The sequence below is a fragment of the Sceloporus occidentalis genome, unplaced genomic scaffold, assembly GCF_023333645.1.
Source record: "Sceloporus occidentalis isolate IW3139 unplaced genomic scaffold, rSceOcc1.0.p SCAF_2, whole genome shotgun sequence".
In the NCBI taxonomy this organism is placed as follows: domain Eukaryota; kingdom Metazoa; phylum Chordata; class Lepidosauria; order Squamata; family Phrynosomatidae; genus Sceloporus; species Sceloporus occidentalis.
Window position 1 is genome coordinate 463,536 of NW_028316982.1, and position 22,797 is coordinate 486,332.

The window sequence follows — 22,797 nt, forward strand, 5'->3', positions numbered from 1 at the left end:
AGGCTGGTGAGGCCGAACCCACTCCCTTCCAGGGCCATGATTGTGTCTGAAGGAGAAGATCCTGCAGGAACTGCTGGAGGTGCCTCCTGAGGGGGCAAAGGGGGAAGCTGTCCAGCAACAGAAGCCCCCCCCCCCCAAGTTTCACAAGCCTCCGCCCACCGCTCTTCCCTAGGAGAAAATAAAAGGGTGAGTGGGCAAGTGGGAGAAGACATTGCTGCTGCTAAGAAAGAGAGACCGTCACTCACCCCAGCATGCAACAGGGTTGGATCTGTCCGTCTGCCTGTCCTCTGCAGTGGGCACAAAGGGCAGGGGCTAAAGGGGATCAGGGAGCGTGACCTGGCAGGAAGTCCTTGCAGAGGAAAACAGAGCAGCAGAACCAGAGCCTGAATGCCACCTGTGCCACATAAGAGAAAAGATGGCAAATGGAAATATAATAAAACTTTATTCCCCCAGAGGAGTAGAGAATGGGTCTTGTGCTGCACGGCAGCTTTCCCTGGATCATGCCTGAAGCACAAGCCAAAAGGGACACCGAGTCCCATATGTCTGGGCACCTCCCCTGAGCCAGCAGCCCTCTGAGAGCAATCCGAGGGCAGAGACTTGGGCGACCCTGACAGCTCCACTTGGGAAGGGATGGGAGAGAAGGCAGACGCATGGGCCTGTCACCATTTTGTATGTTGGATACCCCAGAGGCATACGCGGCTGCTGCTTCCCTCCCACTCTGAGTCCAACCCTTTCCTTAAGCCTGCAGGTGCTTGGTGACACGGCGGATCTTCTCCCTCTTGTTCCTGTTGCCATGTTTCTTCCAGGGCTTCCCTGGAACGCTATCCTTCGCAGCGGCTGGCAACAGGCCCTGCAGGCCAGAAGCCCCTCCGTGATAGCCCAGCGCTGACTGGCTGCCTCGGGTCAGGGCACGGATGTTCTCCTGGAAAAAAAGGCACAGGGGGAGGGTTGCTCAGAAGGGAGGTTTGCTGGGAGGCCAAGGTGGCCATGGAGGTCTCCAACACTCCTCCTTGAATACTGGCCATGTCCACTGGGGATGATAGGAGCTGTAGTCCAACACCAAAAGGGCCAGAGCAGAGGGGCACCTGGCATCTCTCTTAGGGAGCTTTACCTGGTGGAAAAAAGCGGTGTCCACCACATTTTCTATCTGCTTGGTCTTCCGGTTCCTGCCCGGTTGTGTGCCTGCATCCAGTGGTGGGGCTTTGTGGGGGGTGCCTGTTCTGTGCCAGAGCTGGAACTCCTGGGCCTCTAGTCCGGGAGGCGGGTGGCAGTAAAGCAGCTTGCCCTGGAAACAATGGGGGGGGGTCAGTTTCACTAGCTCAACTCACCCAGACTAAGCTCTATTTTTCATAACCCACAGCTATCACAAAAGGTAAAGTGTCCCCATCAACCCCAATAATCTACGTGGCCTTAGCTGCAAGGTGCCAAGATGAGAAGGGACAGTTCTTGAGTGCCTCCTCCTTCCCACTGCAAGATCCATGGAACTTCCTGAGTAAACAGCCCTTATGGTGATTTTTATGCAGGGTGGGCAGACCTTCTCTCCCCAGGGCTTCCTCCGTGCATTCAGCAGACTCAGCCATGCTCATAGGGGTAAAGTGACCACTCCCCTGCCTCCCATTCATTCAACCGTCAGTCATCTAAACTCTTTGCAGGTAGCAATTTCCTTCAGTGGGCCGGCTCAGTGCATCCAACGGAAAACCCAATGTCATTTTACTGCCTGACCACTGACATGCTACACCAGTCCTTCTCAAACTTTGGCCCAGACATGTTTTGAATTTTATCTCCCAGAACTCCCAGCCGGCAGTCAAAGGTCAGGACTTTGAAAGCTACTCTTCTGCACAATTCCCTTTATTTTTAAATGTTGTGACAAACAATATTTAAATGAACCCAGAGGTGAACAGTTTGCTAGAAGTCTTAAAATTTGAATAAGGAAATGTCTCTAAAAGTTTCCAGGCAAGGCAATGGTGATTCTATGGAACTGATTCTAAGGTGGGGGCAGAAGAGACAGGCAGTGAAACAATCCACAGAGAGAAGGGAAAGCAGGTCCATTCCTCTGTGCTGGTCTTGGTTCCTGCCTTGTCTTCTCTACATCTCTTTACTTAACCTCTATCCCCACTCAGTGCTTGAGGTGATTTTATAACACATAGCACATAAAGCATAGAATCCTAGAGTTGGAAGGGATCCTAAGGGGCCATCCAGTCCAAGCCCCTTCTGCCATGCAGGAACTCACAATCAAAGCATCCCCATTGACAGATGGCCATCCAGCCTCTGCTTAAATATCTCCAAAGAAGGAGACTCCATCACTCTCCAAGGCAAAAGCATCTTCCACTCTCAAAGAGCTCCTAATGTTGAGGTGGGATCTCTTTTCCTGTAGCTTGCATCCATGTTGTATCCTATTCTCTGGAGCAGCAGAAAACAAGCTTGCTCCCTCCTCAATGTGACACCTCCTCAAATACTTAAACAGGGCTATCATATCACCTCTGAACTGTCTCTTCTCCAGGCTAAACATACTCAACTCCTTAAGTCTTTCCTCATAGGGCTTTATGGTTTCCATGCCCTTCACCATGTTGGTGGCCCTCCTATGCTACCTGCTACCTCCCACTGTGGCCTACCAGGCTCTGGAGTCTGCCAGAAACTTACAGAGACGTAGTCCTTCAACACGTAGCGAGCTGAGCGGGGCTGGTCCGGCTGTCCGTGGTCAGTCATGAATCCTCTCATATCTGTGCCAGGGGTGTGTGGCAAAAAAGAGAGACAGGTAATGAGAGGTCAAGCTGCTTTTGGAGAAGGACAGCTCTCACAGGACAAGGACAAGGGAGGGTCACCTGCCCTCCTTGCACAGCAGGGGTCTCCATTCCAGCCCTGAACTAGACAGGGAAGTCTACCCTTCAAGATCCAGGCCTTGCTGGGCTCTTGGACCGGCTAACAACCAAGAGCTGGGACATGCATGCACAAACACACATACACACACACCAGCCTCGCACGGCAGCCACTCACATCCGTAGGCAGTCAGCAGCTCCTCAGAGGTGGGCGACCGGTCAGGTGCCTCGTCCTCTCTTGGCCGGATGATGCTGATGCCATAGGTTTTCTCCAGGACAGGACGAGGGATCCGCTGGCAGACGTGAGAGAATTAAGGTAGAACTGGGGGGGGGGGGGGGGGGTTTGAAGTGTTCACCCACCTCTATTTGCAATGACCTCCCACACAAACACCCATGGGAACACTAGGCCACGCACTAGCACCCATTTCAGACATCCCTGGCCTGGAAAACAATGTTCCATAGCTCAATATGGAGCCACCCTCCAGAGGCTCCACATTCCCCCATATCCAAATGTGCACACACTGAGTATTTGAAGGGCAGCACCAGATCAAAAACTTGCAGGCACAGGTGGCACACGTGGACCCAAAGGTCCCAGGCCACCCAAATTCATGAGGGCCAGGCTGCCTTGAAGAAAAGGAAGACTGGTGCAAAAGCCCTGCACACATTTTCTTCTCTGCAGTCCTTAAAAAAGCCCTGTGAAGAAGACCTGTCTGAATACCACTCCCTCAGTGGAAGTCTAAGGGGATGCAAAAGGCCTTTTCACTTGCCCAAGGCTCCCAGGACATTGCCTTCACTTTGGGCCGCCCAGGATGCTCTGCTCCTCTGACCAGCTCTTAATGTCCTGCCAAGCCAGTCATAGCCATAAGTTTTCACTGACTGGTTTAAGAATTGTTCTCAGCTGCCCTGGGGCTCCTGTAAACTGAAGCCATGCTGAAAAATACCTCAAAAGGATAAGCCAGTGCTAGGGGCTGACCTGAGGGACCTCACTTTGGAGCTGAGCATCCAGAGACTACAATCCATACAAAACAGAATTCCCTTTCCCATCCACCAATCTGCCCATGTCCAATGTTGGGGTCCCCTCCCCACCTGCCCCCTGCTCCTCCTCCTCCTTCGGTTCCTCTAAGATTCATCCTTCCCCCTCACGCCAGCCACCCAAACCCCTCACATCAGCTCCAGTCATCCTCTTGGCCAACACCCACTTGATGTCAGGGTCCTTTTCTAGGCCCTCCTTTCTTCCCCTCAGCACCCAGCTACTCATTCCCGGACTTCAGTGGTCTCTGCCTCCCTCCACCATCTGCCTCGCCCCCTTCCGCCTTCCACTTGCACCCCCTAACAGCCTCTTCTCATCCCCTTTGCAAGCAATGCTTCTTCCCTCCACCCCATCACTGCCTTCTGCCCAACTCCTTTGTGCAAACAGACAGAGTCGGAGGGACCATCTAGTCCACCCAAATGGTGTAGGAATCCACAGTTAAAGCATCCCTCCATCCTCAAACCTGGAAACACCACCATGTTTTCTGGCATGGACAGAGTGCAAGCAAGAAGGCACACCCGCTCTATAGTCCAACTGACAGGGAAGGATATGAGGGAAACAGGGGGGACATGGTCCCTCATCTGGTCTATAGGCAAGATCCCACTGCAAACCATCTCAGCCTTTGTGGAGACAAAGGAGGGCATCACCAAGCCAGGGCAGTCACAGAGACACAAGCCGGGCTCCACGTACAGCGTCTGCAAGGAGGAAACCAAGAGGAATCAGCAAGGCTGAGGATGGAGTGGGCAGGCTCTCTGAGGGCCTCCCTCCTTGGGTCAGAGATGCCCCTGAAGAGGAGTGGGCAGGCCAGCTACAGCCAGCAAACCCACACAGTCCATTCCCACCACTGGCTCAGGAGCACCAATACAGAACCCCACAACTGTTTTCCTACCTCTCCCACCTTCTCCTCCCCACTGCTCAAGAAATAAACTGTGGGCACCCTACCAGGAATCAATCAAAGACACTGGTGAGGCTCATGACCCTGAGCAAGAGAGATACCCCTTCCTCTCTCTCATCTGCCATTCATGCAGGATCTGTCACTAACACCCACCCCAGAGGTCAGTTTAATTCACTCCCTCATAACTGGAAACTCACTCCAGCCCCTCAGAAAGGCATGCTGCACAAAGGCAAGCCTTCTGGGAAATGGAGGCTCTCCTGTGCAGAAACACCCGCTGGGGACTCTCAGGACGCAGCCTTCTCTTGGCAGTCCCTGCTCAGGAGGGCCTCCTGACTGGAATCAGGAGCAGGGCAAGGGGGAGGTATGAGAACAGCCTCAAACTATGCTGGACCCAGCCTTCCTCCCCAAGCACAGCAGCTCCTGCAAAATGACATGCGTGGGGGGGATGGAAACATCACCCCCAAAGTTTCCCTTTGCTCCACAGCCCAGTGCCAACAAGGGCAGCCTGACAGAAACCAAAGAGCCCTCATCAGCCACCAGCCTTGCAACCACCTGGCAGTACCTGGAAATGCTTTGTGTGCCCCGGGGTGGCAGAGACAGAGACCTTCTTCTTTCCCAAAATGGTGTTGATGGTGGAGCTCTTTCCAACGTTGGGATAGCCCACCTGGAGGAGGAGGAAGTCAACCTCAGCCGGGCTTATTTGGCTCTTTCCTGAACCTGTGACACCTGAGAGGGCCACTGGGGAGGGAACCAAAGGCAGCTCTATCTTGAGATCTGGGCCCTGTCAGAGGAACCCTGAGGACCATCCCAAGTGTGCTTTAGAACCAAAACCATGTTCTGGGGAAGAAAAGTAGCTTTTGTAAGAGTCAGAGGACAGCCAAGGAGAAAGCCTGAGTAACTGGATATAAGAGCAAAGAGACAGAAAAGTGAAACTGTCCCACAAGAGGGGAAAGGGCAAGAGACCAAAAGCAGGATTCCCTGAAGAGGCTCCCAGAAGCAAACCAAGGCCAGGGAAATCAGCAAGTCCAGCCACTCCACCTCTGGGACAACATTTTCAATAGGGCTTCCATGGTTTATGCTCCCATGCACCATGCTCAGAAATACTTTCCCCACTAGCCCTGGCAGGGGACCCTACCCTCCTCACTGTAACACGTCCCATAAGCCAGGCTGCATCTGATTACAACAAAACCATAAACACTCAGTTTATGCTCAGTGATACCCTTCTCTATTCAACAGCTGGGCCCTGCCTTTCAAACCCAGCTCCAAATCTGAGCACTGACTGCATAGTCTGGATCTCTACCAGGGACCAAGCATGAGGATTTCATCTTGGGCTGTCTCAGCCCATGAGGGAGAGAGGTACCCTGACTGGCTTCCCACCATCCCCTCTACCTGACCCACAGCAAGCACTGCTGGTTGGCAACAGCCCCAAAGACTGACCCTTCACTCTGCTAAACAGGGGCAGCAGCCCTGGTGTTTTTTCAACCTAAGACCAAGGTCAAGATGGTGATTCCTTCCCTCTCCCTGCCCCCCATTCCCACATAAAAAAACTAAGTGGATTGACATTTTCTATATTGACACAGGCCATGGGGCAGCACCCCTACTTCATCTCTCCTGAGAGCAACAGCCCCTCCTAAGGGATACAGCTCTCCCCAGGCTTAGCCTCCACAGACCCTGCATCAGCTGGCATAATGGTGAGACCAGCCCTGCCTCCCTCCAACCAGACCCAGGCAAGCTGCCCAGGAGCCCTGGGTTCAGCTGGCCTTGGGCCTGGCAGCCTCAAACTCACCAGCCCTATGGTCACTTCCCCTTCTCTGATCTTCGTCTTCCCAGCATGGACCAACTTAAAGACCTCCAGGAGCTCCTCTCTCTGCACTAAGTGGCTGCTGTTTCTGATGGGCTGCTCCTGTTTGGCTCTGGGCCCCTGGGGACAGTCAGCATCCTCAGTCCTGTTCTCCCGCAAGGCCCCATCCATGGTCCTGCTCCCCTCATCTTCGGAGCACGTCAGCCAGGCCTCCTCCCCCTCCAAGTCCTCATCGCAATCCTCATAGATGTCGCTCTCTCCTTCCAAGTCACTTTCCAGTTCAGAGGGGGAGTCTGGCTCACTCTCGGAATGGCTGCTAGAGCTCTGACTGGAAGGCTCCTCCTCAAGGCCTGGATCCTCCACAGCTTCCGTCTCCTGCACAAAGAAAGCAGGCCACACATTGCAGACCAAAACTCCTCTGCCAGCCATTGCAAAACATGTATGTGCTGAAGGCGTGAAGGACTGTAGCTCTGCAAGAGGTTGGTGGTCTGTCCTAAACAGGTTGGATTCACAGACCTCTCCCCACCAAAGCCTTGCTTCTGCACTGGCCCAACTCCTGCCAGGCCCTCTTCCAAACTGATCCTCTCCGAGGGCAGAAAGCTGAAGTTGTGCGCTCACACAATGGGAGAGATGGGAGATGTGTTTGCTGCTCACATGGAATGCAAGTGGGAGCCTGAGTATATGAAGATTGCTGTGGCCCTCTTGGTGCTGAGGTGCATTGCAAGACTGAAAGCTTAATGTGAGTAAAGAGTCTGATGCAGCAGCCAAAAAAGTCAATGCAATTCTAAGCTGCATCAATAGGAGCAAAGTGTCCCAGTCAAGTGAAGTGGAAGGGGTGCTCTATTCTGCTTTGGTTAGACCTCCCTTGCAATAATGCTGTGTCCAGGTCTGGGCACCACAATTCAAGAGACATGTTGAGAGGCTGGAGTGTGTCCAGAGTAAGGCAAGTAAAATGGTAGCAGGCCTAGAAACTACCAAGCCCTCTGAGGAGTGGCTGAGGGTACTAGGTATGTTTAGCCTGGAGAAAAAAAAGGTTAAGAGGGGACATCGCAGCCACCCTTAAATGTTTGAAGGGATGTCATGGAGAAGGGGGAGCGAACCTATTTACTGCTGCTTCAGACAATAAAGCAAAAACCAACAAATTAAAATTCCAAATTCTGACTACACATTAGGAAGAAGATACTGTAGGCAACAGCTGTTTCAGAGAGGAGTGCTTTGGGAGGTGTTACTCTCCTTTGTTGGATGTTTTTAATAGAGGTCGCATGGCCCCCTCACGGGTGATTTCATTGTGGGTTGCTTGCAGTGGCAGCAGGGGGCTTGGACTTCACAGCCCTTGGGAGAAAGCTCCAGCTCTATAATTCTATGAGCCTGAACTACTCTTGACTGTAGAATGAGAAGTTGTACTTACAGAGAAGGGTCATTCTGGGATGGCGGGGGGGGGGGGGGGACAATCCACTGATCATCCCAAAATGATATTTTACAGAATGTACCTTAGGTTCAACTGGTGTGTGTGTGTGTGTCTTGTGAGAAGGTATGTGTGCTTTCAAAGCCCCAGAGGCAGGGAGAACTGTCTGCAAGAAAGCTGCCTATACCCCCTCGCCCCCCATTTGTGCTGTGCCCCGGTCTGAGCAACAACCCCTTCTCACTACCTTAAAGAGTGCAGCCAGCCGCCTTCCCTCCGCCAGGGCTGACCAGAACACTACTTTGACACCCTCCTCCTCGAAGAATTGGGCCCAGGCAGAGCGTTGTTCCTCACTCAACAGGTCAGCCTTGTTCAGCAGAATGAGGTTCTCCTTCTCTGGGCTGATTTCTTTGGCATAATACTCCTATGAGAGGTAAAAGCAAGAGTCACCCATTGTCATGGCCCAGCAAGGGAACATCACTAGGGAAAGGTAAGGGAGGCTCTCCTCACTCAGCTCCCCAGCTTTTGTCTTCCGCACATTTCCAAATACAAATAATATTTGCCTGTTGCAACTTCAACATACCATTTTGGGCAGAAAATTGGCAGGAGGGCAAGGGACTGGGGAAAGAATTTGGGTTTACTTGCCACAAACATGGACTTCTGGGCAGGGATGGCCACAAGTCTTCTGGTGCCTAAGGTGAAGCAGATGCCTCAAAAAAGCCCACCCAGGCTGTCACACCTACCAGATCTTGGCACCTGAACAGGAGTGGGTTCCTGGCATCTACTATCTGAACCACAACGTCACTGCAAAGGAAAAGGGGAAGCCATGGCTGTTGCCCTTTGGTCACTCACTCCCCAATGCTCCTGCTCTTCCTCCAGCAGCAAGAGAGAGGGAGTGAGGAGCTGTGAGGCAGCAAAGACAGAGGCACAAGACAAGCAGCGAGTCAAACATGTTGGCAGGGGCCAGCTCTGACCCCGCAGCCACATCCCAGCACCCTCCAATTATTTATTTACAGCAGATATCTTAACAGACAGTATATACATTTATATCCTACCTTCCCCTCTCCCAAAACAAACAGGACCCATGGCAACTCACAAATTAAAACAAAGGTAATGTAGCTACACAAACATACACAACGATGCTGTGGAAAGGTATAACTAGATGGTCCCTCTCCTTTTTAAAAATGTTCTTTAAAAATTATAAGTGTATTTTTAACATATATAACAACGTTGTGTCTGCCCCATTCCCCCTCCCTCCCTCCTCCCTCACGGCTTGATAGAGTTTAGAATCAGTACACTGTTTATAATTAGGACCTAACATTCAATATGTGGGATCTGGTTACATTTTTGACTTCATCGTACTCCGTATTCCCTTTAACCTTCTCAAGCAGGATTTCCCAACCCAAATTCCAAGTTTCTACTTTCCTTTCTCCAGTATATTTTAATCTTCTATCTCTAATAATACCAAACAACAGGTTATCTGCCAAATACTGATCTACTTTGGTCAAGTTTCAATTTTTACTTTCTTTCCATCCTGATGCTATCATGGCCTGTGTTGCTTTTAATATATTCTTTATTGCTTTCTCTTCATTATTCTTCAATCCCCTTTTCTTCAAATTTAACATTATACAATTCTCTTTGCTCAAATGAACATCCTTGCCTATAATTTTATTAATCTCTTTTATCACTTCACCCCAAAACTTCTGGACACACGGACAATCCCACCACAAACGCATGTGGAAACCCTTTGGACCCACCGCAGTGCCAACATTTAGCTGAACCATTTTTATTGAAAAGGGCTAATTGAGAAGGGGTCCTGTTCCGTCGCCTTATTCATTTCATCTTTTATTCTAATGTGCTTGTTTCTCTCAACTTCTTGTACCCACAACTGTATATCTTCACTTGTTAAATTTAAATCTCTTTCCCAAACTCCTTTCAAAATGTCTATGATTTTAAACTGATGCCCTAATACTACTCTATATATAAACCCAATGATACCCTTGTCTTCATTTAGCATATTTTTATGATCCTCTCCAATTTCCTTCATATTTTTAACTATATCCTTGAACAGTTTATTCATTCCAGCTGCATGGACCCCAATGCTTCTTTCCAATTCTCCTTTCTTAAAAGAGCCCTTCCTTCCAACTCCTTCCACACCAGCGAAGGCCTCCAAAGCCACATTCTCCTTACTGCCCCTCCCTGCCTTGCCCTGCCCTGATGCCCCTGAAAACAGACCTGAGCCCCTCTGCCCAGACAGTTCCAACCCACAGCTGCAACTGTTCCAGCCGCCACTGCCATTGCCAGCTCAAAGCAAGGAGCACTGCATGCAAAAGACAGCCTGAGAATGCTACCTTCTTTCCAGGACTCGCCACAGCTGACGCCAAAAATCCAAATTTCGTTCAAAGGGTGTCAAAAGGAGTTTCTGTTCTTCCTCCAACCTAGAAGAAGCAGGGGAGGGTAAACCTCAATATTGGGGTGTTTAACAAGCAACTATTATTCTGCAGCACCATGATTTATTACCTGCACAACTGTTTTCTAACTTCTCTGGCTAGAACATTCAGCGCAGGGTGAACTCCTGCAGGGGGAATCCTCAGTACCTGGAGCGACTGCAGCTTCAATACATTGTAGACCAGAAGTGTGTCCCTGCACTGAGGTTAAGAGAAAAGTCCACCACACACAGCCAGACGCTGCAACCCAACAGCTGCCACTCTCTGCTCTATCAGCTCTTCCACAGACACCAGCCAGCAGCCCCCAGAAGCAGAGAGAACTGGTGGGAGAAAGGTGGAACTGGCCCTCTCCATTGTTAAATTCCTTCCCTGTTTACCTGGCTCCCTTTTGGATGGCTTTTAGAGATCAGACAAAAATAATGCCCTTTCTTCAGATAGGGAGCAGGGTTTGGAAACTTCGCCCTAATCCACCAAAGTGGCGCTTAATGTATTTGAAGTGTGCTTTCTTCGTCTCCACAGAGGAATGCCTGCTGAGTTCAGTAAGTAGTACCAAGTCTCAGAGGAAAGCATCTAGGAACATGAGACTTGCATCCTTCAGGTTCTCAGCTCCATCCTGTGGACTCTATATTAACAAGATGGCAACCAATGACCATCCAGATGTGAAGTTGAAGGCTTTCATGGCTGGCATCCATAGTTTTTGTGGGTTTTTCGGGTTATGTGGCCATGTTCTAGAAGAGTTTGTTCCTAATGTTTTGCCAGCATCTGTGGCTGGCATCTTCAGAAAAAGATCTCTGAAGATGCCAGCCACAGATGCTGACGAAACGTCAGGAACATACTCTTCTAGGGCATGGCCACATAGCCGGAAAAACCCACAAAAACGATGACCGTCCAGATGTTATCAGATGACAAGTCCAATCACCCCTGAACACAAGTCCAGCTAGATAGGGCTACTAAGATCTCTGCAGATCCACCATTTGTCCAGCACATATTCTAACCCTGTTTAATTGAGGATGGACAGAGGCTGGTGTCCCTTGCAGAATGTCAGGAACCACAACATCACAAGAAGAAACTGCCAGGATAAAGCACTCACCGGGCAAGCTGCCTCCTCCACTCCAGGAAGCTATCTCTCTCTGCCTGGCTCAACATTTCAGGGCTGGTTTGCTTGTCCCAGTTTGGCCTAGAGCAACCAATCATAAAATGAGAAGGAAATTATATCAGAACAGGATTAGGGTCAGTCTTGAAGGAGCAGCAGCTGGAACAGCAGCCAAAGTGTTCAACATGAAAGTGCCTGTAAGTTTTGCTTCAATACAGCAAGTCAAAGATGGAAAAAAGAGAAGGTATGGCTGTTGCTGGACAGACTTCAGATTATTATGATCAATATATGCAAACCAGAAGGACATGGAGCAAGAAGAAAGTCTGGGCAAATTGGTTATGCACCAGAAAAATGGTTAAAAGAACAAAGCATACAGGAACAGTTTTCAATGTTAAAAGGATGTTGACAGTTAGAATAACAGAATCAGAATTGGAAGAGACCCACAGGGACCATCCAGTCGAAGCCGCTTCTGCCATGCAGGAAGACACCATCCAAGCCCTCCCTGGGACAGATGGCCATCCAGTCTCTGTTTAAAAACAGCCTCCAAAGAAGGAGACTCCACCATTCTCCATTCCACTGTCGAACAGCTCTTAACCTCCGGAAGTTCCTCCTAATGTTCAGGCGGAATCTCTTTTCTGTAGTTTGAACCCATTGGACCTGATCTGATTTTCTGGAGCAGCAGTAAACACATTTGTTCCATCCTTTCAAATGTTTAAGCAGGGCTATCATATCACCGCTTAACCAAGCTAAAGAGAAGGTCTGTGCTATCATAGAACAATCTATGCCCAGTTTGCCTGGTGAGTACTTACTATATTATACCCTTATTATTATTATTATTATTAAGCTTTATTTTTATAGACGGTTCCCTGCCCTCAGGCTTACAATCGAAAAAGACACGACACAAAAGGAGAAGGGAATGGTGGTGGGGAAGGGATCAGGTCCAGGATTTCTTCCTCTGAGGCTGGGACCAAGGGAGATGGACTGAAGGGAGGGCTCTGCTTCTTAACTGAGGCCAGGCCTGATGGAGCTGGCCCTGCCTTTTTATTCCCTCCAGGCCGGATGATGACAGATGAGATGGAGGGAGGGCTCTTCTTCTTTTTCAGGCTAGGCCAGATGGGGATGGGCCTGCCTTTTCATTCCCTCCAGGCCGGATGGCTTGTCTATCTCTCCTTCTGGATGATCGTGGATGGAGGGGGGAGGGCTCTTCTTACAGGCAAGGCCTGATGCAGCTGGCTTGCCCTTCTCTCCTTCTGGATGATCGTGGATGGAGGGGGGGCTGTTCTTTCAGGCAAGGCCTGATGCAGCTGGCTTGCCTTTGTCTCCCTCTGATGTTTAGGTCCAGCAAGATTTGCTTCTTGTTCTGGCCAGTGTGTACCTTGACTCCAATGACTTTAGGGGCTTCTCTCCCATGTCAACCTTGGTGAAGGTGAAAGTCTGGAGATGAGTGTTGGAAGCCCGGATGCTTGGGGCAATGTTCTCCACCAGTAACTTCTTCATGTATTGGCCAAAGGATTGCCAAGCCTCGGCCAGAATCTTGTTGAGCCATTCTTGATTGTTCTGATTCATTCAGGATGAAGAAGGAAGAAAGGATCCTGGGAGACATTTGGGCTTCAAAGTTATTTAGGGCTTCAGAGGTTAACATTTGGCACCTTGAGATGGATATAGAAAAAATATCTGAAGGAGCTGTATTGGCTCTGTGTTTGTTTCTGTATCCGTCTCGAGGTGCCTAGTTCTCACCTTTGCTCACCTAAATGACTTGGTGCCCAAATGTCTCCCAGTATCTTTTCTTCCTTCTGAAGAATTGGTGTCACACAGCTTCACCTAGGAGGTAAACTAGTCAAAACCCAGAACCCATCAGCATTGGCTCACAGCCATGAAAAAATCTCCACCATTTTGCACACAGAATAATGAGGAGCAATTCTCTGCCAAGTTCCTGGCAACCAAGAGAGCTTCTCTTGCCAGGAAGAGAGAGGAAGAATTCAGCAAGACTACTCTAACCTTTGCTTTGCTTCACTGTAATCGGGACCCCAACCCCCTTCCATGTGTCTGGGTTTGTTCTTTAGTCAGCACTCCAGAATATGTGCAGTTTTATGATTCTGCTCCCTCCAAGCTTTCCAACAAATTCCTAAGAATAAAAAGGTCAAAGTTCAAGAGGCTTATAAGGATCTGGACAGTCTACAGGGCCCATGGCTGAAAAGCAGACCCTAACCCAGGAACAAAGTATTTTCACTCTCTCTTTCATATCTCTTTTCCACCTCTCTCAGTTTCCATTTTCAACCCTGTGATGCTCTGATTGTGAGTTCCTGCATGGCAGGGAGTGGACTGGATGGCTCTTGTGGTCTCTTACAACTCTATGAGTCTACGACCCATACTATCCATTTCCGTCTTTCTATGACAAACTTCTCCCACCGCATCTCCACCAAAGCTCTAGGACCGGCCCCTTTCCTTGTGCCATCTGCCCACCCCTATTCCTTTCTCTATCCTTCCTGATTCACGTTGTGAGATAGCTATTGGCCCAAGCTTAATTGGATTAGTCTAATTAGCTTCTCGCTGCAAAATATTTGTATAGATTTAGTAGTCTGGTCTATTGTGTAATGAAGCTTAGATTCTTCCATGCAAGTTTTTAGGTAGCACTGAATGAACACTGTGGCATGACAGCCAAAAAATTCTAGGCTGCATCGAATGGGGAAAGTGCTCAAATAAAGGGAAGTCATAGCGCCACTCTACTCTGCTTTGGTTAGGCCTCACCCAAAAGTCTGTGTCCAATTTTGGGTACCATAGCTCAAAGAAGGATATTGAAAGAGGAGGGCAACCAAAACGATCGAAGGTCTGGAAACCAACAAGCCCTTTGAGGAATGGCTTAGAGAGCTGGGTATGTTTAGCTTAGAGATGAGAAGACTGAGAAATGACATTATAGGTGTCTTTAAATATCTGAAGGGATGGAAGATGGCATGAGCTTGTTTTCTGCTGCTCCAAAGACTAGAATGTGAACCAATAGATTCCGATATGAGAAAAGAGATTCTACCTATATATTAGGCAGAAATTCTTTATCATATGAGCAGTTCAACAGTGAAATGGACTGCCTTGGAGGGTGGTGGACTCTCCATCTTTGCAGATCTTTGAACAAAGGTTGGGTGACCATTTTGGGGGAATGCTTTTGATGTAGGCTTCTGCATGGCAAAGGGCTAGACTTGATGACCCTTCCAACTTCAAATTTTGCACAAAGCAGGATCTCCCCGCAATATTAAAGTACCCTTGTGTGGTGGCAGGCACATGTGACCGAGGACACGCAGTACTACCAGCAACCACCAACATCCAAACGTCTGTCGACACACTGAACGTACAGGTTCAAAACTGCAGGCGTAACATGCAAGGGATGCAGAGGACATGCAGAACACAAAGCCTCAACAGGACCCTGGGTAGCATCAGTCTTACCTCCTTGGGACACACAGAAATTGCTTGTTCTGCTCATGAAGCTCCTGGATCTTTCTGGTCTCTTCTGCAGTCAGCAGACCAGTCCGAGCCTCAGGAGAAACTATCTTAATGTTCATTTTTTCTGCAGAACAGTAACAGCAATAAAAATGTCAGTGGAAATGTGGATCTGTAAAAGAACATGCTTGCAAGCAACTCACCTGCTGCAAATTCGGTTCCTGCCAATTCTGCCGTGGCCAAGAATTCCTCCAGCGAGTTCTGCTCTGTGACCGACCGGAGGCTGAGGCGTCCCCAGTCATAGCCGTCGTTCAGTTCACTGGTGTGGAGCTGTGAAGGAAAGCCCAGAACGAAAGATCTGGTCATTAGAGCCAACAGCCCCCGCTGCGTTCAAGGGCAAGTGACTTGGATCTGAGGCTCCATGCCAGAGTGCCAGCCTACACAGGGCACCAAACACATCTCCTCTGTAGGGCCCAGAACAGAGGTTGATAACCAAAAACAAAGGTGGACAGAGGAAGGCATATTCTCACAATCCACCACCTGAAGGTAACGGAGGTTCCCAGCCTATGTTTCTACCTTCCGTGGCTACAGAAAGGCACAAGGCCTTGAGCTCCCCAGCCGGGCAAAAGGTTTGCCTGCGACCTTTCTGTCCGTGGGGCATCTATCATGCCCTTGCCACAGAGAGAGAGAGAAGGTTCAGCCAACTACCAAACCCCAGGGCCATGCCTCTCTAACTTTGCTCACCGGCTGCTTTGGGCTACAGCTGCCAGAACCTCTGCCCACTGGTTTCTGAGAGAAGGGGTCAGTTCTGGGCAACACAGTCCAAAAAGGACGCTGAGAAACTGGAGCCAAGCATCCAGAGGAAGGCGGCTAAAATGGTGAAGCCCTATGAGGAGAGATTTGGGGAGTTGGGATGTTTAGCCTGGAGAGGATATGATCATAGCCCTGCTTAAAATGCCATACTCAGCAGGGAGCAAGCTTGTTTTCTGCTGCTGCAGAGAATGGGAGACAACGGAGCAATGGATGCAAGAGATTCCAGCTGCTGTCAGAAAGGGAATAGACTCCCTCGGACGGAGTTTGGCGGGGCCTCCTTCCTTGGAGGGGCTTTAAGCAGAGGCTGGCTGGCGCTTTGAGGGGGGAGAAGAAGAAGGGGCTGCACTGGACCAGGGCCCTCCTTGGGGTCTCTTCCAGGCCAGCTCTAGGGGTCTATGGGACTTGGCTGCATCCCTGGCATCCCCACCCTGCAGGCACTTGAAGGGCCGAGGGCACCGGGGCTCCTGGGCAGAGAAGAAGGCTGAAGTGGCTCGGCTCACCCATCCCGTCCCTACGCCTTGGCGGCCTCGGCCTCCGCGCTCCCGGAGGAGGGACCGGCCCAGCCCCGCCGCCCCCGCCGCCGGCTTCCGCTGCTTCTTCTTGCCCATCTTGCTCTGGGCGCCGCCGCTCAGCCAGGGGAAGGGTTTCGGCCAGACACGCGCCTGGTCACGTGGCGCCGCTCGGCCAATAGGGTTCTTGCGCTCGGGTGCGTCGCCTCTCAGGCTCCGGGCGGACTCCGCGCCTCGCGCCGCTTCGGTTCCGGGTCAGCCAGCAGGGGGCGCCAGCCCGGCTCCTCCGAAAGAAGGCCCTTAGTTAGCGGGGCCCCTGAGCCAAAGGCCTTCCAGGGCAGGCAGCGAGAGAGCCCCGCTTCGCCCGTGGGACCCTGGGGCTTGTAGTCTCTGTCTCTGAGTCGCAGTGTTGCCAATGTGGGGACTTTTCAGGGCTTTCCGTGTGATTCTGGTGCCTGGCTCTATTTCAGGGCGTTTTGGGTGACTTTGGCCCACTTCAGCTCCAGCCCTGACTCTGAGAGAGAGGCTGGCGGCTACACAGCAACGGAAAACGCGCTCTCTCTCTCTCTCTCAGCCCCTGACTCCCTCTTAAGTCTAGCTTCCTCAGATGCATGGGAATTGTAGTTCACGGTGGCACCAGAGCTCTTTCTTACAAAACTACAATTCCCAGAGTTCCCTAGCACTGAGCCAGGGCAGCTAAGGCAGTCTCAAACTGGATTATTTCTGCGGTGGGTCTTGGACCCAACTCACTCCAGAGACAATCCAGTTTCATACCCTTTTTACTGCCATGGCCCAGTGCTATGAAATCCTGGGAATTGTAGTTTGTTGTCACACCAGAATTTGCTGAGAGAGAGGGTTAAATGTCTCCGAAAACTAGAATTCCCAGGATTCCCTAGCGCTGGGATTCCTGGAGCCCCTTCATGTCAAAATCAAGATCTAAAAAATATTAGAAGCACTGAAGGATACTTTGGTTGGTTTTAATGGGAATTTTGAGAGTTGAAATAAGTTCCAATTATTTTTATTCAATTAGGGCTACGTTTTATTGCCATATTCACATTACGGGGACTTTTCGGGGATTTTACTGAATATTTGGTGAGATACGGGGGGCTTGGGTGAGTTTTGGGCCAAACGTTTGGGGACTTATCTCCGAGGCTTGTTGGCAACACTGCGAGGAGAGAGTGAGAGGAGGAAGAGCCATCCCAAACATCTGAGGGACTGCCGTCATGCGGAAGACGGGCACAGGACCCCCGCCGTGAATTAAGACCTGAGAGGAGGATGCCTCTCCAGGACCCTCCAGGGCCTCCACTGACCACGGGGCTGCGCTGGGGGAGCCACAGAGGCCCGGCGGAGCGTCCTCTCTAGGAATCTCCAGGTCCTTCGGTGCAACCTTCGAGTAAAGTTGACCATAGAGTTGCTGCTGTGGAGGACCTAGAGATGTTTAAACAGAACCTATTAATAAAATCTGAACTAATCAAACCCACAAAGGTCAAACCCAGAAATCAGGGACGAATGTAGTTGGTTCTCTGCTGCTCCAGAGCTTAGGATCAAAACCGCAATGGATTGAAGTCCAAAACACCTGGAAGACCAAAGTTTGTGAAACACTGGGCTCCCCTCTCTCTTACTCTCTTAAATCATTTGGCTAAATTTTGGGAAGCACTTCCAAACAGCATTCTCAGCAGTGCAAGAGACTCCCTTGGAAAAGGATGGTGGATTCTCCTTCATTCTTAGCCTTTAGAAAGAGGCCATCTGCCTGGGAAGCTCCCTGCCATGCAGGACTCAAAAACACAGCCAGGGTTTGACTGAATGACCTCTCAGATGCCTTCCGGCTATGATCCTGTGACCCAGGGGGGCAGAGGAGGAAACCATGTGGCACCGTGACAAAAAAGTGGCATTAGGAGCTGGCTATTTGGGGTGAAATGCCAGGCAATGGACAGCACTGGAGTAGCGAAACCCAGCCCAACTGTGTTCAATGGAAGTGGACTCCTGGTGAGAAGTGTGTTTTAGAAAGCAGGTTCTGGCATTCGGTCTGGTTAGCGCTCCTAGTAAGAGAGAGGGGAGCCCAGTGTTTCCCAAACTTTGGTCTTCTAGGTGTTTTGGACCTCAACTCCCAGAGGTCCTAGCAATTTGGGCTATTAACCAGGAATTTCGGGGGCTGAAGTCCCAAACATCTGGAGGGCCAAAGGTTGGGAAAAACTGGGATAGCCAAAGAGCTGACCCAGAGATGTGGGTCTCTAATACTGGAATTGGTTTATGGAGGCACTTGGGATCTTGCTTACGGATGGTGTCAAAAGGGTGAAAGTAAAGCAAGTGCTGGTGAAAGGCTGGAAGATGGAACTGACCTAAGTTATTAAGGAGGGGGGGTCCTTTCACAGGGACCCTCTAGGAGGGATGCTTCAGGGGGCTGTTTCCAAGGTTTCAGCATACCACTCCTGCAGCAATCCTGATCAAAAGCAGGGGGGTGCTTAGTTCTCATTTTAGCTGGGAAAAGGGCACCTTTCTCTCTTCTGCCCAGTTGGCACGCAGCAGTGGGCAGGATGCAGGTGGTCCACTTGTGGCTCAAAGAATGGGCTCATCCTACGCGACATAACAAGGGTCACTGGCCTAAGTGGCTTTCAGAAGGGATTACAGCTTAGCTCTGAGGGCCGCACATTGGAAACTGGCAGGGGGTAGGGGTGCAGGTGGGCTCTCATGCTTTTTTTTTGGGGGGGGGGGTTGGAAGCACACGACTCTGACCGCCGCTGGAAACAAGATGCTGGGCCAGGCGGCCCCATGCCACCCCCAGCTCTAACCCAGCCATAGGGCACTGCTTGGGCTGCCAGTAGCTTGCAAAGCGGTCTCTTGCCTAGTCTGACAGCCAGGGATCCTTTTCACTTGAGACATCGCCAGGGGAGCTATTCTGTGTGCAGAGAGACAGAGCTGTAATCTCCTCACAGCCCTTCCAAGGAGCAGCGGCTTGGTCCTCCTCTGGCCTGTGGCTAAGCATACCTTCCATACCTTTGGAAGCAGATAAGCAGAGGGACAGGAAGGCCATGGTCACTGCCGGTTGCTGCTGGAGGACAAGGCTGGCTGTTAGACACCAAGGTAGCTGCTAGTCCTCTCCAGGATGAGAGGCAACCGAGTGCCATGGTCTTGTCTTTTAAATCCCTGACAAAGCCATCGCTACAACTTGTGGCAGTGAGTTCCAGTTTCCTTATGTGCTGTGTGAAGACGTTCTCTCTTCTGTATGTCCTGAATCACACACCTCTGGTCACTTGCTCCTGTGTCGGCCAGTTCTGGTATGATTTCCATTTATTTATGGTAGCTACATTATTTACCGTCTGATGTAATAACTGTCTCTAAGCAGTCTACACTAAAATACAGTATAAAAGAATACAAAACAATTTCATGAAATAGTCCAAGTAGCCGCTGTGACAGATGGCCATCCAGTCTATTTGAAAACCTCCGGAGAAGGAGGCTCCCCCATAATCCCAGGCAGCAATGTCTCCCGTTGTCCAACAGCTGGCATCTCGTTTACAGTAGTTTGCATCCCTTGCTCTGTGTCCCAGTCTCTGCAGCAGCCAAAAAGACGCTTGCTCCATCCTCAATATGACATCCTTTTAAATATTTATAGACAGCTATCATGTTACCGCTTAACCTTCTCTTCTCCAGGCAGTTCCCCAAGCCACTCCTCATAGAATATAGGGCAATGAGATGGGATGGTTTGTTTTCCATTGCTCCAGAAGGCAGGAACTGAACTAGTCCATTCACAAAGGAGGTTCCACCTAAAAGTAGGAAAGTCAGCTTGGCTGCAAGAGCAGTGGATTCCCTCAGAAGGTGGTGATGGAGCCTCCTTCTTGGGAGGTTCTTGACAGGTGAAACAGCTCTCTCCGCAAAGGTGTCCCTTCCAGCTCTGCAAGTCTGTGAAGTCCGCCTTCATAATGCTTCCTGCCAGAACCTCACTGAATTCAGGACAACCAATGAAGCCTTCATCAAAGGTCTCCTGGTCTCCAGGCCTTGAAGACTTCATACCTCAATAACAAAGTCTTGATCATCTAATGAAGCAGAAGGTAGTAGTCTAGGAAAGCATACGCCACAAACCTCTTTCTCTCAGTTAGTCTCAAAGATGCTACCATATTCTTTTGCAAGACCTTGCCCATTGCTGAGAAGCTAAACAGGCAGCGAGGCAATTCCTTCAGGCAGGGCAGGCACCACGCAAACGCACATCCTGGTGCTCCGCTGAGCATCCTAGCTGTTGCGTTCTGGAAGGCCTGAAAGGGGCAAAGCTGGTTCCTAAAGTGGGGTTCTGTCCCTGTGTCAGTCAAGCATTCCCCGAGGCTCCAGCTCCCTCCCTCCGGAGGCCTCCAGGAACATGGGGCGTCCAGGGCCTCCTCTTGGCGCAAGGCATTCCTGGCTCGCCCACCTCCTTCTCGCTGCCTCTTGACCCAGAATCCATCCTTCAGGGTGACTCAACAGGGAATCTGCCTAAGAGGGTGTTGCTGGCAGCCCAGTGCCTTGGCATGCTCAGCTGTTGGCGAGCGCTGCCTTGCTTAATCCCTGGGTGGAGGCGATACGTGGAGCCCACAAGCCCCAGCTGCTCTGCTTAGGAAGGAGGCACTTCTAATTGAAGGCTTGGGCTGCCAAACAACTTGCTGGTTTCTGGAAGTTGAAGCAACCCAGCTGGAAAAAAAAGGGCCTGACTGGATCTCATGCAACAAAATGCTGCCCTTTGACAGCTGGGAGCCAACTGAGGCTGTGGCTCTGGGATTTAATCCAGGCTGGAGGGCCACTGAGAGCGGGGCAAGAGAGCATCATCTGGAAGGAGGGTGGCCGGCTCTTGCTTTGCTGCGACTCAGTCTCCTCTGTTCTCTCAGCCCAGATCAGTGGGGCTCCGTCCGCTGCCCAGCCCCAGAGGTCAAGGGAAGAAGCCCTTTGGCGCATGCCCAGAGACCCCTCTGCTCCCTCCATGCTCAGCTGGTGCTTTTGTTTTTGTTTTCTTTTAAATGTCCCTCTTTATTTAAGTATCTTCTATCACAATTATTTTCTTTACATTTATAGTTCCAGTTAACAGATTATCGTCAATGTATTTCTAATATTGTATCTTCCTTTCTTTATAGAGTTCGTTTTAATTCTTGCTATATATACAGTGTCTTCTGGCAGACATGCCTTCTTTTCCTTCTTGTTTGTAGATCCTGTTTTCCTTCTTTTCATTGTTATCTCCTCTTTCTTTTTCTTCTTTTATTGTCACATGTGTGTTTGTGTGCGTGGGTGTGTATATACATATATATCACACACACACACCCCCATCTAGAGAAAGGAGTGAAGTAAGGGCCAAGAGAACTAAAAAGACCTCAACAGCCGCAGGCAAAGACAACTCAGAAGGGACAAGGACCGCCAGCCGAGGTCCTCTTTCTTCTTTCCTTACAACATTTCTATCCGTATCTCTCTATCATTGCTGGCTGCCAGCTTGTGGGTCGTAATTCGGTTACATTAGTCTTATCCTACTTCCGGTGGTAAATGCGGCACGGATGGGCAGCCGAAGGGGCAGAGGAGGAAGAGGAGAAGCAGTCCTGGGGCGTGGGCTGAAGTGGCCTTGGCAGGGGGCTCTCACATGGAGGGGCACCCAGGGCATGCCTCCTAAGGGCAGAGACCCCATATGGCCACGGGTGGCAAGGAAGGAAGTGCTGCAAGCACCTGGCCGGGATGCAGGCACCCTGCTGGGGAAGCCCAGCCCGTCGCTTGCCCCGCAGCCTCCCCTGCTGTGCCACTCTGTGCCAGGCAGCTCAGGGCCCCTGAGAAACCCACTTCCCCCATGGAGAGGATCTCCCTGAACCATCATCCCCTCCTTCCTCCTCCCAAGGCCCCACAGAAAACCAGGCAACCTGGCAAGCGAAGCCCCTGAGGAGAGCGCCAGCCCCAGAGGCCCAGCCAGGGCAGGCCTAGAGGGCCAGGGAGAGCCCGCGGATGGCAGGCACCTCTCTCCACTTGGCCCCTGCCCCCCCCCAGGCCTGGGGCAGCCAGCCCCATCGCTCCCCAGGGCCCGATGCGCCCCAAAGCCAGGCCTTGTGGGCCTTTTCTGGGGCGCCTTCCGAATATCTCCATCTGAAACTAGTTGCAGAGGACTTCTTTGAAGCTGCGAGCTTCTGAGGGACTCTTGTAGCGCTATGAGGCCGCCTTCAGCTGCCAGGATGCCGTCTGGCGGGGGGCCAGGAGGGCCCTGGTCCGGCCCAAGCCCTTCTTCTGCCATGCAGGAACTCTCCATCTCTGCTTCAAGACAGCCTCCCTGGAGGAAGGAGGGCGTTCGGCTGGCCCTTGCCTCCTCCGTCGCCGCCTTGTCTCCCTCCCTGGCCCCAGTTCCCTGGCTCTCGCTCTCTTCGGGGCTCCGCAGCTGAGCTCTTCCTTCGAGGGGGGGGTCCCTCCCTTGAGTCGGGCACGCGCACGCAGGCCACGCAAGGGGGCGGGGCGGGGGCGGGGTCGTGGTCTCCGGAGGGTCAGTGGCGGCGGAGGGAGGCTGGCCGCGGGGGCCAGAGGCTGCTGCTGCTGCTGCTGCTGGTGCTGGTGCTGCTGCGGGGCGCTGCTGCTGGCT

The 22,797-nt window shown here is 51.2% G+C and overlaps 2 protein-coding genes across 4 annotated transcripts in view; one reads left to right on the forward strand and one right to left on the reverse strand.

Moving 5' to 3' along the window:
* Nucleotides 1-22,797, forward strand: part of LOC149317815 (D-beta-hydroxybutyrate dehydrogenase, mitochondrial-like) — a 381,124-nt gene that overhangs the window by 209,078 nt on the left and 149,249 nt on the right. The window lies entirely within an intron of this gene.
* Nucleotides 424-22,633, reverse strand: LOC149317821 (large subunit GTPase 1 homolog). 3 transcript variants are annotated; one of them, XM_089508518.1, is made up of 15 exons: nucleotides 19,230-22,633; nucleotides 16,227-18,675; nucleotides 15,117-15,243; nucleotides 14,920-15,040; nucleotides 11,482-11,568; nucleotides 10,296-10,382; nucleotides 8,688-8,748; nucleotides 8,192-8,368; nucleotides 6,528-6,917; nucleotides 5,304-5,405; nucleotides 4,398-4,541; nucleotides 2,995-3,118; nucleotides 2,641-2,720; nucleotides 1,112-1,285; nucleotides 424-922 (listed from the first exon to the last, which is right to left on the reverse strand). In XM_089508518.1, exons 2-15 carry the CDS (start codon nucleotides 16,332-16,334, stop codon nucleotides 737-739), a joined length of 1,968 nt encoding a protein of 655 aa, XP_089364644.1. In that variant the 5' UTR covers nucleotides 16,335-18,675; nucleotides 19,230-22,633; the 3' UTR covers nucleotides 424-736. The 3 variants fall into 3 exon arrangements, with proteins under 3 accessions (XP_089364644.1, XP_089364642.1, XP_089364641.1); XM_089508516.1 differs by having other exon boundaries at nucleotides 16,227-17,663; nucleotides 18,575-22,633; XM_089508515.1 differs by having other exon boundaries at nucleotides 16,227-22,633.